Source organism: Gymnoscopelus braueri (genome assembly GCF_963280865.1).
Source record: "Gymnoscopelus braueri genome assembly, chromosome: 7".
Taxonomy (NCBI): domain Eukaryota; kingdom Metazoa; phylum Chordata; class Actinopteri; order Myctophiformes; family Myctophidae; genus Gymnoscopelus; species Gymnoscopelus braueri.
Window position 1 is genome coordinate 1,496,166 of NC_137608.1, and position 16,630 is coordinate 1,512,795.

Consider the following 16,630-nt stretch of genomic DNA (forward strand, 5'->3'; position numbering starts at 1 on the left):
ATATAATAATGGAATCTACCATGCCAGGAGGATTGCTTTAATATGTTCTGATGGAAACGGTGCCCTACGAGCGCTACTTATTAACAACTATCACACAACTACTACTTACTTACAAACCATACATTATTAATTAAGGGCTTATTGAGAGAAAAACCCTAATAGCTTATCAGGTAGTGACTAGAATAAGACATGCTAAATTAGGAGCTATAACTAGTTAATTACTAACACAGAACTAATACAGTACTGTAGATGACTAATAATCACAATAACAAGCAACTAATGTCTGGTTAATAATATTAACCACACATTAACCACACATATTATGTGTACCTTAACACATCCACCGCCAGAGGTTAATCTCATAATGTACTCACCAGTGCCAAGGTGTTTTTGTTGTTTTTTTGTTTTTTTCATGTCGCCATAGATCTTGTTAAAATCCTTAAGATTGAGCCGTGAACGGTCTGTTTACATCCGCGAGATCTCCCTGTATCTCCCAGTGAAAACCACGTGTCAAACGGGGCATCCATGTTTGAGTTAGAGCGGATTACGTTAAACAGTGAAATGCGAGGAGAAAAAACTACAGGAAGAGAATTGAGTTTCAGTTTCGTCTGTAGAATGGGAGCGGGCGTGATCGTCGAAACCGGATCCCAAATAATTCTATTTCCTGTCATCAAACCGGAAACGGAAGTGGATAAAAAAAAATCCGAAAGTGCACCCGGACCGCGCATGCGCGAAAAGACCGCAGCCCGTAGGACTACGGGCTCGGCGCTTAACCGTTGGATTTAACGGCCCGTAGAACTACGGGCCCGGCGGTAAAGGTGTTAAAGTGTTATTGAAGAAATAAGAATGACTGGGTAACAACTACCTAATATTATAAGAGAAGGATTGGACACAATGCACACAATGAAACACAATGAAACACAATGAAACACAATGAAACACAATGAAACACAGTATAGTAAATACCTGCTCTGACATTACTGGATAAAGACAGGCCATGCTGTTTTGGTTATTATTACAAACCTGACCTTTGAAACATTGACAAAACATATAAGGCATACTAATGATACCAACCTGGCGTACCTGTTTTGGCCATGTCATTATAGATAAAAAAAAAAAAAGCTTTTCAAAAGTCAAACAGCTAGCATTGTGAGCTTGCAGATCTGCTATTTTCACTGTATTTACAAATAGAGCTTAAAGCAGTAACTCCCAAAGACCCCCAGGGGTCCTTGGGGGGTACCAGGAGGTCCCCAGCAAAATGAGTTAATATAGCTTCACAATGATTTTAATCACTTTAACCATAATAAAACATAGCAGATTTACAAGCTCATAGCGCAACGCGAGAAATCATGAAAATGTGTGCAAATCTTTGAATATAACCTATATATATATTTTTTAAGCAAACATTTTTTAACTCAAATCTTTGCTTCTGGGGGGGGTCCCTGGAACACAATATTTTGAGATGACGGTCCGCAGCCAAATACATCATTTTGGGGGCCATTGAAATGAAAATGTTTTAGAACCACTGATATAGCATATTCATATGCTTTTCAGAAAACTGATTTAGAAGACATTTAATTCAGGAGGGAATTAAGCTACTGCAGCTGGAATGAAGTGAGAGCAAAGACAAACATTTACCTGGACCAGGAAACCTCGGTCTCTGATTGGAATGGATTTGGCACTGTTGTTTGGCTACAAAAAGTGAGGGAGATGGAAACGCCATTAGTCAGTGAACACACAGGCAATGTTAGCCTCCACAAGCAGGGAGGCAGCATTTAGACAGTGGTGGAAAAAGTACTCTAATGTTTTACTTAAGTAAAAGTATCAATACTGCAATGTAGAAGTACTCTGTTATACATGTAAAAGTCTGGAATTAAAATTTTACTTGAGTAAAAGTACAAAAGTATTGGTATCAAAATGTACTTAAAGTACCAAAAGTAAAAGTAGTAAAATGTTTGAAAATAGCAGATCTACAAGCTCACAACGCGTCGCATCGCGTCGCGTTGTGAGCTTGTAGATCGGCTATTTTCTAATAGCCTAGGTATAAAATAAGGCTGAAGTGGTTAATGTTTTATAATGTAATAAATCTGCAAAATAATTATTAACTAAAGTTTTCAAATAATTGTAGCGGAGTGGCGCGCGCGCGCACACACACACACACACACACACACTTACACACACACACACACGTGTTACTATTGCCATTTTTAATCGTAAGCCTAAAGCCAAAAAACTGTAGATCTACAAGCTCACAACGTGTATAAATCAGGCATAACTTCAACCATCCTAATCCCTAAACCTATAGCCTCTAAATGCCTAATCCTAACCCTAACCGAATATTGTCCTAATTGTTTTAACAACACACACACACACACGGAAGCCGTTTCCTTATCCACTATAGACCGGAATTGCAACCTGCAAAGCAAATTGATCCCAGTCTACTCTACTTTGACACAAACCGATCTATTTAGTTCACATTATAGATAAACAAACTACCTCACAGTGGTACTGGTTACAACAATGCTTATGTAACTATTAAAAACATTAATAATCTAGTGATGGCTGTTAATTGTGGCCCGGGAGTTGATTGATTGGACCATAAAAGTGTCAACACTCTTTCTGTGCTTGTTAGTGCTCTCTCTAATAAACAAGTACGACGCGCGAACGCAGCCCTATTTTTAGTGTCAACACTCGTTCTGTGCTTGTTAGTGTCTCTAATAAATGAATGCATTAAAACAGCCACATGTTTGATGTTTCTCAGACACACCTTCCCTGTTTGTACACACAGACCAGAAATGTTCAACCACTTGGCTTCACTAGAGGTTGGATACTCACCGCAGGCGGCGTGGCGAGCGATGGGGCCAGGATACCGATAAGCCCTGAGGTAAGAGAGAGCCGTCGGCCCGGCCCGTCGGGCGTCGGGTCCTTGAAGATGTCCACCTTCATGATTGAAGTAGGGAAGCAAAGCAAAGAATTGACTTTCTTCACTGTCGGAGATCTTTTGTGGCTAGTAGACAGATTCTTATTTTTATTTCATTTGTTTCACTTCTGTGATTATGAGTGTTGAACCCTCTTTTTTCCATCTACACCAAATGTCCTCGGCTAACGCTCCCCCGATAATATGCATGCTGGGTTAAAGTCACAACTGCTGTAACAACTGGACAGTTTGTTCAAAGATCGTTGGTCAACCACTCGAGAGACTCCTATGCATCTACATAATAACAGAATACTAAGGTTGGCAAGGAATATTACTTCAAACACTAGCCATGTTTTGAATGGAGAATATAAGTTAGCTACCTTCAAAAAGGAGATACAAAAAATTCAGACTGCACAAAACAATAAGTTCAGACTGCACAAGTCCTTTGTTCAATCAGTCGATTTTAAGGCTACCTTTGGAACCGGGCCAAGGGACAGTAAAACAATGTTCTGCTCTTGTCTTCATGTTTCTATGTATGCGATTCATTTGTTCTTTTGTATTATGTCAAATGTGTGTCTTAAGTGTTGCATACAAGGCTGCTGTGTCAAATAGGCTATACGCACGGCAGCCATATTGGAAATAAATTGGGCCTCTTCGTTCACATGTGCTACCAATGATACTAATGCAAGCTCTGTTCCATTAGGGACTCCCTCGTTCTTTGGTGTGGCGCCCAGGTGGCGCCTAAACCCTAACCTTTAACGTCACAGAAACTATGCCTAACCCTAACCTCACAGAAAATGTGAGTCCGGTTCCATTCTGGTCAAATATTCTGGTGCTGATATTGTGCATGTTGGCTCACTGGAAACACTCTGCTCAAAATGTGGGTCCAGGGACGCTCATGGTTCCTTGAAGGGGCTCCAAATGGACCCTTATGGGTGTGTAACTCTGTACAAAATGGAACCAAATGGACCCCGTAAGGGTCCATTTGGTTCCATTTGTACACTCTCAGAGTTATGGGGGTCCTTGATATAAAAAAATAATAATTTGACAACCACTGTGCTCCACTAAATGGAACAGAGCCTTCATTAGTATCATTGGTAACACCTGTGAAGGAAGTAACTAAGACGCCCAATTTCTTTCCAATATGGCTGCTGTGCATAGAGCCTATTTCAGGGAACGCTGAGAGTAAAGTCATAATATGGTATTGTTTCGTATCATACCTTGCCCATCTTGGTGCTGCTAGAGTAGGACCTGCTGAGCAGGCGGTGGTGGTGCTTCAGCCCGTCCATCTCCTCCGTACGGATCGAGCCAGAGCACGACCTGGTCATGGGGGTAAAGGGGGTATACTGTAAGTGATTTTTTTGTTTTTACAAGTGTTAAATAGCTCTAGTGGCCCACAGGTTGAGAACCTGTGGGCCACGGGTCAATCAATCAATCAAGCAATCAATCAATCAATCAATCAATCAATCAATAAAAAAAAAAGCGTGCTCCCTGCCTGCTGAGTGGTCGCTGGGGGGTCTTCAGTGGTCCTCCTCCTCCCCCCAGCCCGGTGGAGGAGGAGGTGCTGACGCCCCCGCTGATCCCGCCCACGCTCACGCCCCCGGGGTGGTCGGCGCAGCGCGGGTCGCCCGAGCACGAGCGGGGGAGGAGCTTGTTGTGCGGGGGCCGGAGGGGCAGCGGTGGCGGCTGCGGCTGTGGGCAGTCTTTGGGCTTGACCGCGGCGGAGCAGGGACGTCCCAGCAGGCGGTTGGGGGGCTTCAGGGACATGGGCGACGAGGAGGACGGGGAGGCGTGCTCCATGCGCGCCGCTGCATCGCTGGACAAAGACTGACCCAGGAGCCTGGAGAGGGGACCAAGGGGTTAACCCATTAAGACCGGGAACGCATCTGTGTAATTTTTTTTTTTTTTTTGGCTATTGAGTGCCGCGCTAAGAGCTTCTAGATCTGCTATTTTTGAAAGAAAAGTTGTGAAAATGTGTGCAAATCTTTGAATATATATATAAATTCCGTTGTAAAAGCTCGTTGTATATCTGCTATTTTTGAATAGCCAAAGAAATGTTGTGTGTGGACAGTTCAGACCCCGCCTACCAGTGACATCATCATTTTTTATTAATGCGAGAACAATGGCTTCTAGGAATAGAAAGCTTGCAGTTTCTATTGGCTTGGATTCCCATTGATGATGTCACTGGTAGGCGGGTTTCAGCCCCCCTCTGAGACACAGAATGAGTAGACAGAAATGGTGCCATATTATAATGAGCATTAGTGAGGACCAATTACATGAAGATACGTTGAAAATGGGTGAAGTGCTCCTTTAATAAAACTTAAAAACGAGGCCTTACAAAAAAAGAAAACAAACTAAGTGAAACTGTATTGTGTGTTTACAACTAAACAACTAAGAGAAAATGTCCCGTCTCTGTCAGTATTTGACAATTTAAGCCCTGTTGTTCAAAAACTATTTTTTTTTGAAAATAGACGATGTGATGCTAGCTTGAATTTTAAACTAAAACGAACACAATAACGAATTCAAACTCATCTAAAACTAAGCATTTAAAAAAGAGAGAAAAAAAGGAAAGAAAAAAGAAAACTAAACTAGCAAACCCAATTTACAAACTAATCAAAACTAAACCGAAATTGAAAACACAAAGTCAAAACAAAATAACAACGAAAAAATAATAACGAAAAATGCTAAACTCTTAATAGCAACCTGTGTGTGGCCTTGCTGCAGCCGTCCACCTCAGTTTGTTTGACAGCGCTGGAGCAGGTGCGCCGCAGCAGGCGGTGGGACTTGGACACTCCGTCCTGCTCTGGTTTCAGCTTCTTTTTGCTCTTCACACAGCCAGGAGGAGGATAGCTGGGGGACCTGGACACACAACGCAAGAGACAGGCGCAGCATCATCAAAATGTTCCCCTCATTGTTTTTTTTTCCTCCTCTTGTTTTTATTTAGAGTAGCAATTTATTTGTTTGCCTCTTTTTCCTACCAATTTAGCAGAGGTGGAAAAAGTACTTCAGTCATTTTTTTTACTTAAGTATCAACTGCATTGTAGAAATACTCTGTTACAGGTAAAAGTCCGGAATTCAAAATGTACTTGAGTACAAGTACAAAAGTATTGGTATAAAAATGTACTTAAAGTACCAAACGTAGAAAGTACTCATTATGCAGAATGTCCCATTTCACAAGTTTTCAAATGTATAAAATGTAAAAAAAAAAAAAAAAACGTTTGAAAATAGCAGATCTACAAGCTCACAATGCGTCGCATCGTGAGCTTGTAGATCGGCTATTTTCAAATGGCCGAATTGTATATAGGGTTGAAGTGGTTAATGTATGCTTTGTAATAATAATACAAATCTACAAAGTAACAAGTAAGATTTCAAATAATTGTAGTGGAGTAAAAGTACAATATCTTCCTCAGAGATGTAGTGGAGAAGAAGTAAAAGTATTGAAAATTGGAAATACTCCACTAAAGTGTACTTAGTTACTTTACACCACTGCAATTTAGTTGTTATGCCAATTGATTCCTCCCACTGTTTTACACTGCAGTTTATACCCTACTGTGCACCTGCCAGTGAGGAGCCCCCACTGGGTCCGGCCGATATATTGGCCATTATTTGACTCCAAAAATGCCATGAATGTTCCCAAACTCAATAGATACAATGTACAGTTTGAAGTGTGTATGAGAGCAGGTGTTCTGTCTCTCTGACCTGCGCAGCGTGGAGAAGATGTGCAGAGGGGACTTGACCTTCTTGTCATTGTTCTTCTTGTTGTGTGGACAGTTGAGCTTCTCCTTGCTCTGATGTTTCCACTGCTGCGTCACGAACGTCTGCATGATCCTGACAAACCACACCACACCACACCACACCACACCACAACACAACACAACACAACACAACACAACACAACACAACACCAGCTTTCATTATGCTTTGAACAGTGCTTCATCAAAAAAAATCCACAGTTTGATATGCATCGCGTACGTTCTATTTAAACAAGAAAATTGAAATTGAAAAGTTGAAACTTGAGTATCTTGCATTCAGGGGTTTGTCTTTGAGTGAATACTTATTTAGGTACAAGCTAGTACCTAAATATTTTACCACTGCGCCTATTAGAAAGTTGACTCTAAAGTTCTTATTCATATTAAAAAGGATAAATGATATAAATTCTGCTATTAATTCACATTTAGCCTTTATAAAAGTGAAGCTCACAACTTTTCTTCTACTTTCACTATTTCAAACAGGCCTTAAGTTGTTCATTCATAAATGCACGTTTCCCCTTTTCACTACTGGCTTATACTGTAGCAAATATTACCCAAATGGGTCAATTTGGTTCCATTTGTACACTCTCATGGGGTCTAATCAAGTACTTAGTTACTAATGGCATAATACCTTACATGGAAAATGTTGCTATAGTAACCTTGGTTATTTTTGTGTTTATTCATTCTTTTTAAAACACGACAGTAATGTTACACTGTGCAGACATCCAAAATAGCCGATCTACAAGCTCACAACGCGTCGCAGTGCGACGTGTTGTGAGCTTGTAGATCTGCTATTTTCCTGAAACATGTTTTGTTTGTTTATGTATGTCTTTATAGAATTCATGCCATTCATCAAACTAGCAACTTGTTGCATCATCCTAACATACAATATAACAGTTAAAATGCAGGATGGAAAACAAACTACAATATAAACATAAAAAGGCAAGCCGCCTCCGAGACCTCCAGGAGAAGGCTGCAAGCCGTGAGCTTGAGTTGTGGAGTGGGCCGGCAGACGGTGTGTGTGTGTGTGTGTGTGTGTGTGTGTGTGTGTGTGTGTGTGTGTGTGTGTGTGTGTGTGTGTGTGTGTGTGTGTGTGTGTGTGTGTGTAAAAATTCGAGGCTGTTGTCGAAATAATAGTTAAAGCATAATAGCAGATCTACAAGCTCACAAGCTTGTGAGCAACGAAGAAGAAGATGCCCCGGAACAGATCATCTTTCCAACCCACGAAGAAGAATAACATTCACGGCTATTATAATAATCAAGTCATTATAACACCATAACGTGGTTAATAATTGTTTCTTTGGGATGTACATGACACGAAAATTAAGCAAAAAATAACGCGACTCGCGTCGGCAAGTAAATGTTTCCGCGTTTGGCCGCAAACATTGGGTAAGTAATGAAATTAGCTTAACTATTAGCCACATTTGGTTAACTACTGGCGAACTCTCTGCGGATCGCGACATTATTTTCGATTTCAGTTCACATTAAAGGTATCATGACATTCATTTTCACTTTTTTTATTTTCAATGTTTTATTTGGGGTTTTATGACCTCAATTACACCCAAAAAACCTGAACTTAGAACATTCAGTGGATTTTCTGTGGTCTGGGGTTTTCTGAATAATTAGACTGAAAAGTAATCTGAGCTTGGCCCTTCGACAATGAGGTCACAGTCGATTAATCCCGCCCTCTCTCCTCCTCGCCCCTCCCCTCCCCTATCCTTTCCTTTGGGGGGGGCGGAGCAGAGGCGATGATTGACAGGCAAAATCCCTCACCAGCGACACCCGCAGGCAAAGATTTCTTTTTTCATTGCAGTTGAAAAGGCTTTAGAAATGTGAGAGAAAAACACCTGTCATTGATCACTGGAATGGAATTTTCACTTAAAACTTTTTGTACACTTTTGAAGGACCAGGACAAAGACTTTGAATGTGGTGTAAAAGTGAATGTCATTAAACCTTTAATGCCTTTATGTCATATTTACATGCCGAGTCAAGCTCTGACATTTAAGTGAAATATAGCCTGATATTACCGGATTGCTACTGTGGCTTGAGCATATTTTAGATGGAAAAAAAATAAGAGTTTTTTCTGCTCTAGACGAGAAAGAAGACGAGATGACTCTGCGTCAGCGGCGCCGGGACACATATAAGAAATGAAGGGCACGCCCCCATTTGGAAGGAAACGTCCACATTCCTCGGGGTGTGCCTTGACCAGCTTCAGAGCAAGCTGGTAAAAAGAGAAAAGAGAGTGATAAGGCAGCCACTAGGACACAGCGGCCGCTGAAACTCCACGCCCCAGCAAAGTGTGCAGGCAGAGCGGTCCCCTCCTCTCCCTCTCCTCCCCTCTGTGTGTGTTACTGCTCGCTGCTATGCTGCCTTGCTTTGCCTTGCTCGCTCCCGCTTCAGTCAGACTACGGTCACAGACTGCAGAGACAGACCGATAACGCCAATTGGATGCTTATTCATACGTGTACATGTCCATGTGCAGTGGTGGGAAAAGTACTCAAATGTTTTACTTAAGTAAAAGTATCAATACTGCAATGTAGAAGTACTCTGTTACCAAGTAAAAGTAAGGAATTTACTTGAGTAAAATTACAAAAGTATTGGTATCAAAGTACCAAAAGTAAAAGTACAAAAATGTTTGAAAATAGCAGATCTAAATGCTCACAACGCGTTGCGATGCTTGTAGATCTGCTATTTTCAAACAGCCTAGGTATAAAATAGGGTTAATAGTGGTTAATGTATGTTTTATAATAATGTAATAATTATATCTGCAAAGTAACTAATAACTAAAGTTTTCGAATAATTGTAGTGGAGTAAAAGTAAAATATTTTGCCTCTGAGATGTAGTGGAGACAGTAGAAGTAGTATAGACAATTGGAAATACTCCGGTAAGTACAGTACTTGAGTAAATGTACTTTACACCACTGTCCATGTGTATAAAATAGATAGCGCACTTTACTCCTCAGTTTACACATTTATTTCTCAGCTTAGCTGCAAAACAAGGGAATGATTTAGCGACCCTGTGTGGGGACTTCAAAGTGTTTCTATGGCGGGTTAATGGTCAATCACAGCCACAGGGAGGGTTCTAGCTCTAGCAGCAGCATGCGGCTCTGTGAATGGTTGGGAGGCTGGTGTGTGCGTGGGAACTTGTGTGGAACTTGTAGACTGGAGAGGAAGTACGTGTGTGGAGTGCGATGCTTTCCGATCAATGGGCATGTTATTAACTGGTTTTGCCCTGGATTCGGTGATATACAAAGCGACAGCTCGGGTTATATTTTCTTTTCTCTGGATGACGAACAGTGATCCCCTTTGTGTTTATCAACGGTCTGACAAGCGATTATAATATATATAAATGTTGGGGAGGTTGCAAAGACGTGCATTTGTGCCGGTAGATGCTGTTTTCAGCGTGCCTGTGACATGGAAAGTTACCTCGTGGGTGAAGTTACCTCTTGGGGTCGGCCATGGATACTGTTTGTGTCTACACACGATGCGACAATGGATCATAAGGGATCAACATTTTCTGTGACCAGTTGAAAAGGTTAAAAAACATGAAAACGCTGGCAGTGGGTGAGTTTATTAATGTATATACTGTGGCAGTGAAAGAGTTAACTTGAGATAAAACCATTTCCAGGAAACCAATACACAGGAGGTTTATAACGTCGGATGACGTTATTTCCGGATCCGGGTGAGTGGAAAGTGAACCTAATCACTTGGGTGACAGAGAACAGCGCAATCTTTTATAAAACAATTTAACCCTTTAAGACCTGGGACGGATCTGTGTCATTTTCTTATTTGAGCTAAAAAGCATTATTTTACACTTTGGCTATTCAAAGATCGAGAACATTTGTGCAAATCTTTGAATATATATATTTTTAAAGCGAACATTTGTAACTCAAATCTTTGCTTCTGGGGGTCCCTGGAACAAAATATTTTGAGATGGGGGCCCGCGGCCAAATACATATACATTTTGGGGTCCTTGACATTAAAAAGTTTGAAAACCACGGACATACTGTAGTAACATTTTTTCAAAAAAACTGTTAGGATTTAGAAGACATTTTGTAGAATCGGAACCTCAGGCCTTAATGGGTTAAAAAGAATCGGATGGGAATTCCCGTCCATGGAAATGAAAGAGTTAAGTTGGATAATAAAGCCATGTCCCTGCCTCCGGTTTATGGAATCGTTACAATATTGTATTTGAAGAGGCTAGGCAGGCGATCATCAAAAATTATTGCGTTTCTAGTGCACACTTTTAAACACCTGCTCCTGTCCGGAGGTTTATTAGCCTAGCGGAAGGTTATTGGTTATGTGTATTGGTTGTACACTGTGTGTATTATTATTTTCTGTTTGATTACTGGCTTCTTTCTATTGTATAAAGTGTAGCATTGGGAGTTATTTTATGTATTTGTGATGTATCTTGGATGACTATTTTGTTGTTTGTTTTTGTATTGGTATGTTAAGCTTAGACTGTGTAATTTTAACGCTGTATCTTGGCCAGTTCACACTTGAAAAAGAGACTGTGTCTCAACGTGTTTTTACTGGTTAAATAAAGGTTAAATAAAATAAAATAAACACTTCAAATACGGCTAAATAAAGTATTATTATCTGTTGTAGGTACCGCTTACAAACCCTCACTTTACGAGCGCGCACAGGCAATTGATCACAAATTTACCCCAGGGCCATCAGCTAGCCCGCACAGACAATATGATCAGCCTACCCCCCGACAATATGATCGGCCTACTCCTTCAAGTCTGCTGTATCCGTGCACAAGACAGATGTTTCTGCAACTGCTGACGCAGATCACACAAGTGCAGCAGAGAGTGAGAAGACAGACAATGATCCTGCTCAATACTGCCCTGTGCACAATTTGACACATCCTCTGGCTAAATGTAGAGCCTTCAGAATGAAACCATTGCAAGAACGGAAGAATATCCTGAAAGAACACAAGCGCTGTTTTAAGTGCTGCTCTCCAAACCACCTGGCTAAGGATTGTCAGGCAACGCTGAGATGTAATGAATGCGAGAGTGACACACACTGCTCTGCTATGCATCCTAGCACCTCCCAGCCTCAGCCTTATTCTGCATCGCCCACAACAGAAGCAGATGCAGAACCACAAGATGGCCCTCAACTTGAGGTGACGTCACGGTGCACCAAGGTCTGTGGTAAAGGCCGCACCGCTCGGTCCTGTTCAAAGGTGTGCTTAGTGCGGGTCTTCCCTAAAGGCCAACCGGAGCGCTCCGTCAAGGTATACGTCATACTTGACGATCAGAGCAACCGCTCGATGGCCCGCTCTGAGTTCTTTCACCTATTTGGGATCGAAGGCAGCCTGTCACCATATCTGATGAGGACATGTGCTGGCACAACAGAGATGACTGGAAGGAAAGCTGCAGGCTTTCAAATCAAAGCAGTACACGGAGGAGAATGACTGGATCTCCCACCTCTAATCGAGTGCAATGAAATCATGACAAATAAATCGGACATACCAACACCAGACGTGGCTCTTGCACATGACCACTTAAAGCGCATTGCTCCATGCATCCCCAAGTTAGATCCTGACGCTCAGATGATGATCCTGTTGGGGAGAGACATGATACGGGTGCACAAGGTTAGACAGCAAATCAATGGGCCCCATGATTCACCCTTTGCTCAGCGCCTAGACTTGGGCTGGATAATTGTTGGTGAGGTGTGCATCGACAATGCCCACAAGCCGACTCTAAATGTCTTCAGAACCCATGTCCTGCAGAATGGACGTCCATCTCTCCTCACTCCTTGTCCTAACAACATCAGTGTTAAAGAGAAACCAAGCTACGGCGGGGAGCACAAGTATGGCCTCCCCAAGTGCCCGTCAAAGCCCATGCCAGCTGGAGACAAGCTAGGGCATGCAATGTTTCAATGTACAGCTCATGACAACAAGTATGCCATGTCATTCAAAGACGAAACCTTCTTAAAGATTATGGAGCAAGAGGTTCATCAGGATGAACTGAACAATTGGGTGGCTCCATTGCCATTCAGGTCACCTCGTCCCCTGCTCCCAAACGACAGAGAGCAAGCATTGTCCCGCCTCAGTTCCTTAAAACGCACTCTAAACAAAAACCCAGCTGATCTGGCCACCAGGTCTGTACCTGCATCACATCTCATGGATACTATGTGGTTCAAGGGACCTGACTTCGTTCACAAGCCCCCAGAGCCTGAAGTGCACAAGCCCTTTGAACTAATAGACCCTGAAGTAGACGTGGAAGTCAAACCACAATTAACTGCTCTCGCTACCCATGTTGAAGCCAGGGGACTCACATCTGAACGGTTCCAGCGCTTTTCCACATGGGAATCCTTGTTAAGAGCCGTCTCCTTCCTGATTCACCAGGTACGTTCCCACAAGTCAGATTCTACAGATGCATCACAGCACACGTGTAAGGGATGGCATCAACGGAGCAAACCTCGCACTCCAGGGGAATGTTGAGTCTGTTCAAAGAGAAACATATCCAGAGGAGTATGCTGCTCTTCAAGCAAATAAAGAAGTCTCTAGTTCGAGTTCAATCTTGAACCTTGATCCCTACATCAGTGGTGGTCTACTGAGGGTCGGAGGACGTCTCAGACATGCTTCCATTGAACCAGATGTAAAGAACCCAATCATCTTCTCAAAGTGGCACAAGGCATATCACAACCTGCAACCCGGAGACATTGTGCTCCTGAAACAAAGTCAAGCACCAAGGAATGAATCATCTCAAGGCACCTCAAAGACTTACCTGCGGCCCATCTCCGATGTCATCATCCTCCTAGAAAAGGACTGAGAAAAGAAGTTGTAATGGCATTGGTAATGCCAGACGGGGAGTGTTCTGCCCTCAGTTTGAGTTCATGTTTTTAGTTAATGTTAGAATCTCTGTATACATTGCTTGCTTATAGTAAATGGATGACATGCTTTTATTTTTGATATGCTAAGAATGGCAAACCCTTATTCTGAAATGTCAGCAATGCATTATGGGTAGAGGAAGCTCCTTAACTAGTAGACTCCATTAGAGAACAAGCAGACAAGCACATGATGAACATGTCTTTTGTATCTTGACCTTTTTTCACACCCTCGAAAGCAATGGCTGTAAGTTTGAACATGATTCACTTTATATGTACAGTTTTGATTTGTTTATATGCAAATGTATATGGATACTAATTCATATTGGTTAAAAATGATGATGCTAATGGCAACTTTACATGTTTATGTATGACCAGCATATCATGTCATGTTATTGTGTTTATATTTCATATTAGCACTTATTTGCCAGCTTAAATTCATACTGTGATTTTTCCATGAAAGCTAAGAGATATCTATGTCTTTTTTGTTTTCTCTTTGCCACAGTTTTACACGTAACTTTCACCTGTCACTCTGAAGATTGTAATAAAAAGGAGCAAGGCGCTCGCTTCCTGGCTTGTGAAAAACGAGTTTGGCTGTCTGTTTAACTTTGTTAACATACTGGTTGTATACAACACGTTGTGGGAACAGAACACAATCTACAAGGTCAAAACGGGCGGCATCGCGACGCGTTTTGAGCTTGTACATCGGCTATTTTTGCCATTTATGAATTAGAATTTTGAAAAGTAACAGTGTTGGACAGACTGTATGAAGTTTCCACACGACAGAGATGAGAAGAGACTTTAGTCTCATTGTGGTTTAATACTGTTTTTTTTTTTTTTTTAAGATCAGTTATTGTGAGTATTAATTAAGCTTCACTTTATCAACGATGTCTCATTCATCAGATAATGTGTGCTTTCATTTCCTCAGGGGATTATCATTGTAGTCATCGGCCATTTGGGGACAGACACTTAATTAACCACTTAAACCCTATGTACTTTGTTGACCGGGGTTCCCCAAGGGTCTATACATTGCCCCCTCCTTATTTCCCCTGTATACACACTAAAATCTCCTCGCCAAAAAATAGCTGATCTACAAGCACACAAATCGGTCATGGTTCTGGCCTTTGAATCGCCTGGTATTGTAGTTTACATTAATATTTCCTTCCCCATATTTTGTCCAATAGGGCACGAGTTGTACCATCTCCGTTAACTCCAACGGCACACACGTGTTTCTGACCCCTTGTTGATGCAACTCTTCTCAAAGGCTCTGGAATTGTATACATCCCTGCCGTTTGTTTTCATTAATCTCTGGCATGCTTTGACATCATTTACCTCAGACATTTGTCCATTTCTGCCGACAGTCACTGTGGACAAAGTGTGCCATCCATTAATTAATTGCCACCTGGGTGCCTTTGTTGTATAGCTTACTATATTCACACGTGTAATAACACAGACAAGACGCCACAGTAGACCGATGTTTTCTGACGGAGGAAGATTATCCACATTACATTTTTCTGCAAAACAGAAATGGATGCAGCTCAGGTATCTAGTTTGTCGCCGGACAACCTTCCTAGCCTGTGTTATTAAAGAAAAACGGGCGACAACGGCCAAAACTCTCGAAAACCGGTGAAAGTGTCAGTTTTCAAGATGTTTTGGCCGTTATCTCTGGAACGGAAGGTCCAAGCTTGTTGGATGCGTGACTTTGAGGACATTAAGCACGCAATGATACCTTTTCAGGTTTTCGGGGTTTCTGGCCTAAAAGTATGGTAATTTTGTGCCCTTTTGAAATTCCAGCCCCTGTCTCTCCAAATCCCTCTGCACGTCTCTGGTCTGACGTGGGATGGACTATGTAGAGACGCCGAAACGTTTTAGTAAAAAAAAACATAATTCTGATCACTACTGCCTCGGTAGCAGTGTGACGGTTTTTATTGAGGAGGACAGTCTGTTGATTTTCAGTTTTGGACAAATAAGGACCAGGCAGCAACGATATACATGATTAATATCAGATTATACTCAAAGGTGATGGGTCTTTTTTGTAGAATAAATGTATTGCTGATGGCGCGGAACTTAGTATAAAAAATACAAACTATTGACTTACTTTGAGCGTTATTCTTTTATGCCCATTTCATGTTTTATTACTCTATTTTATTCCTTCTTTTTATGCCTTTTATGTAAAGCAACTTGAATTGCGTATGAAATGTGCCAAATATACTTTCTCTGATTAATGCCAAAAATGAAAGCTTGTTCATAATTTATTCACAAATGTGTTCTGCTGCTCTTGTTTCATGAATGAGACCCAGAAATTGTAGTCAGGCAGAAACCTATCTCCATATTTCAACTTTTTATGCTTTTCCATAAATGAATGCCCTACTTCAATCATACACAATCATGTCACACACAAGTAGCCGATCTCACCAAAAGGCCCTCATTGGAAACAAGACCGCAAGGACTTTCATGAATGGACCTGTTAGACAAAGTATTTTAAATGTAATTGTGCCGTTTTACATTTTTTTCCTAATAAAATATTCAATCAATCAATCAATCAATCAATCAATCTACTAGCTCACAACGTGTTGCAGCTTGTACATCTGGTATGTTTAGCTTTTTTAGCACTGTCTTTAAGTAAAAGGGAAAGTGGTTACATGTGTGTGTGTGTGTGTGTTTGTGTGTTTTATGAATATTTAACTTGATATTATAAATATGTTGTCCCATTTTCTGAAAAGTTTTGGATATACATTGTTTCCATACAGTTGGGTTATTATTATCAGTACAGCTGAGTACAGCTGTAACGGACAACAAACCATTCCACATATAGTTGACGTCGGGCAGAAACCTTGTATCTCTATATTTCACCTTTTTTTTTTTTTCATAAATGAATGCCATACATTATCATTAGTTTAGTTAAAGGGATATATCACTTTCAAAAAAACTTTTGGTAATTTTATCGTCTACTCAGGCTTTTGTGAGCCCCCCAGACAGTTGTTAAGTTGCTTGATTCAGTATTTAGATATCTGATATTCATTTCATCAGACACGCCCCCTTCCTAAACTCATTGTAACTTCAAACTCCATTTTAACCATGATAGATTCATCGGAAACACCTGTCCTTGGTTCTGTTGACTGATATTG

General features: G+C 41.3%; 1 protein-coding gene across 2 annotated transcripts in view; it reads right to left on the minus strand.

Annotated features, from left to right (window-relative positions):
- The window catches only part of parp8 (poly (ADP-ribose) polymerase family, member 8), a 107,523-nt gene that overhangs the window by 30,569 nt on the left and 60,324 nt on the right, over nucleotides 1-16,630 (minus strand). For both annotated transcript variants that reach the window (XR_013933367.1, XM_080432068.1), the window contains exons 11-16: nucleotides 6,617-6,745; nucleotides 5,621-5,776; nucleotides 4,413-4,757; nucleotides 4,138-4,237; nucleotides 2,836-2,940; nucleotides 1,639-1,692 (exon numbers count right to left, since the gene is read on the minus strand). Coding sequence is in view for 1 of the 2 variants with exons in the window: in XM_080432068.1 (XP_080288194.1) it covers nucleotides 1,639-1,692; nucleotides 2,836-2,940; nucleotides 4,138-4,237; nucleotides 4,413-4,757; nucleotides 5,621-5,776; nucleotides 6,617-6,745 (889 nt within the window). In the remaining variant the exon portion in view is untranslated. The remainder of the gene's footprint in view (nucleotides 1-1,638; nucleotides 1,693-2,835; nucleotides 2,941-4,137; nucleotides 4,238-4,412; nucleotides 4,758-5,620; nucleotides 5,777-6,616; nucleotides 6,746-16,630) is intronic.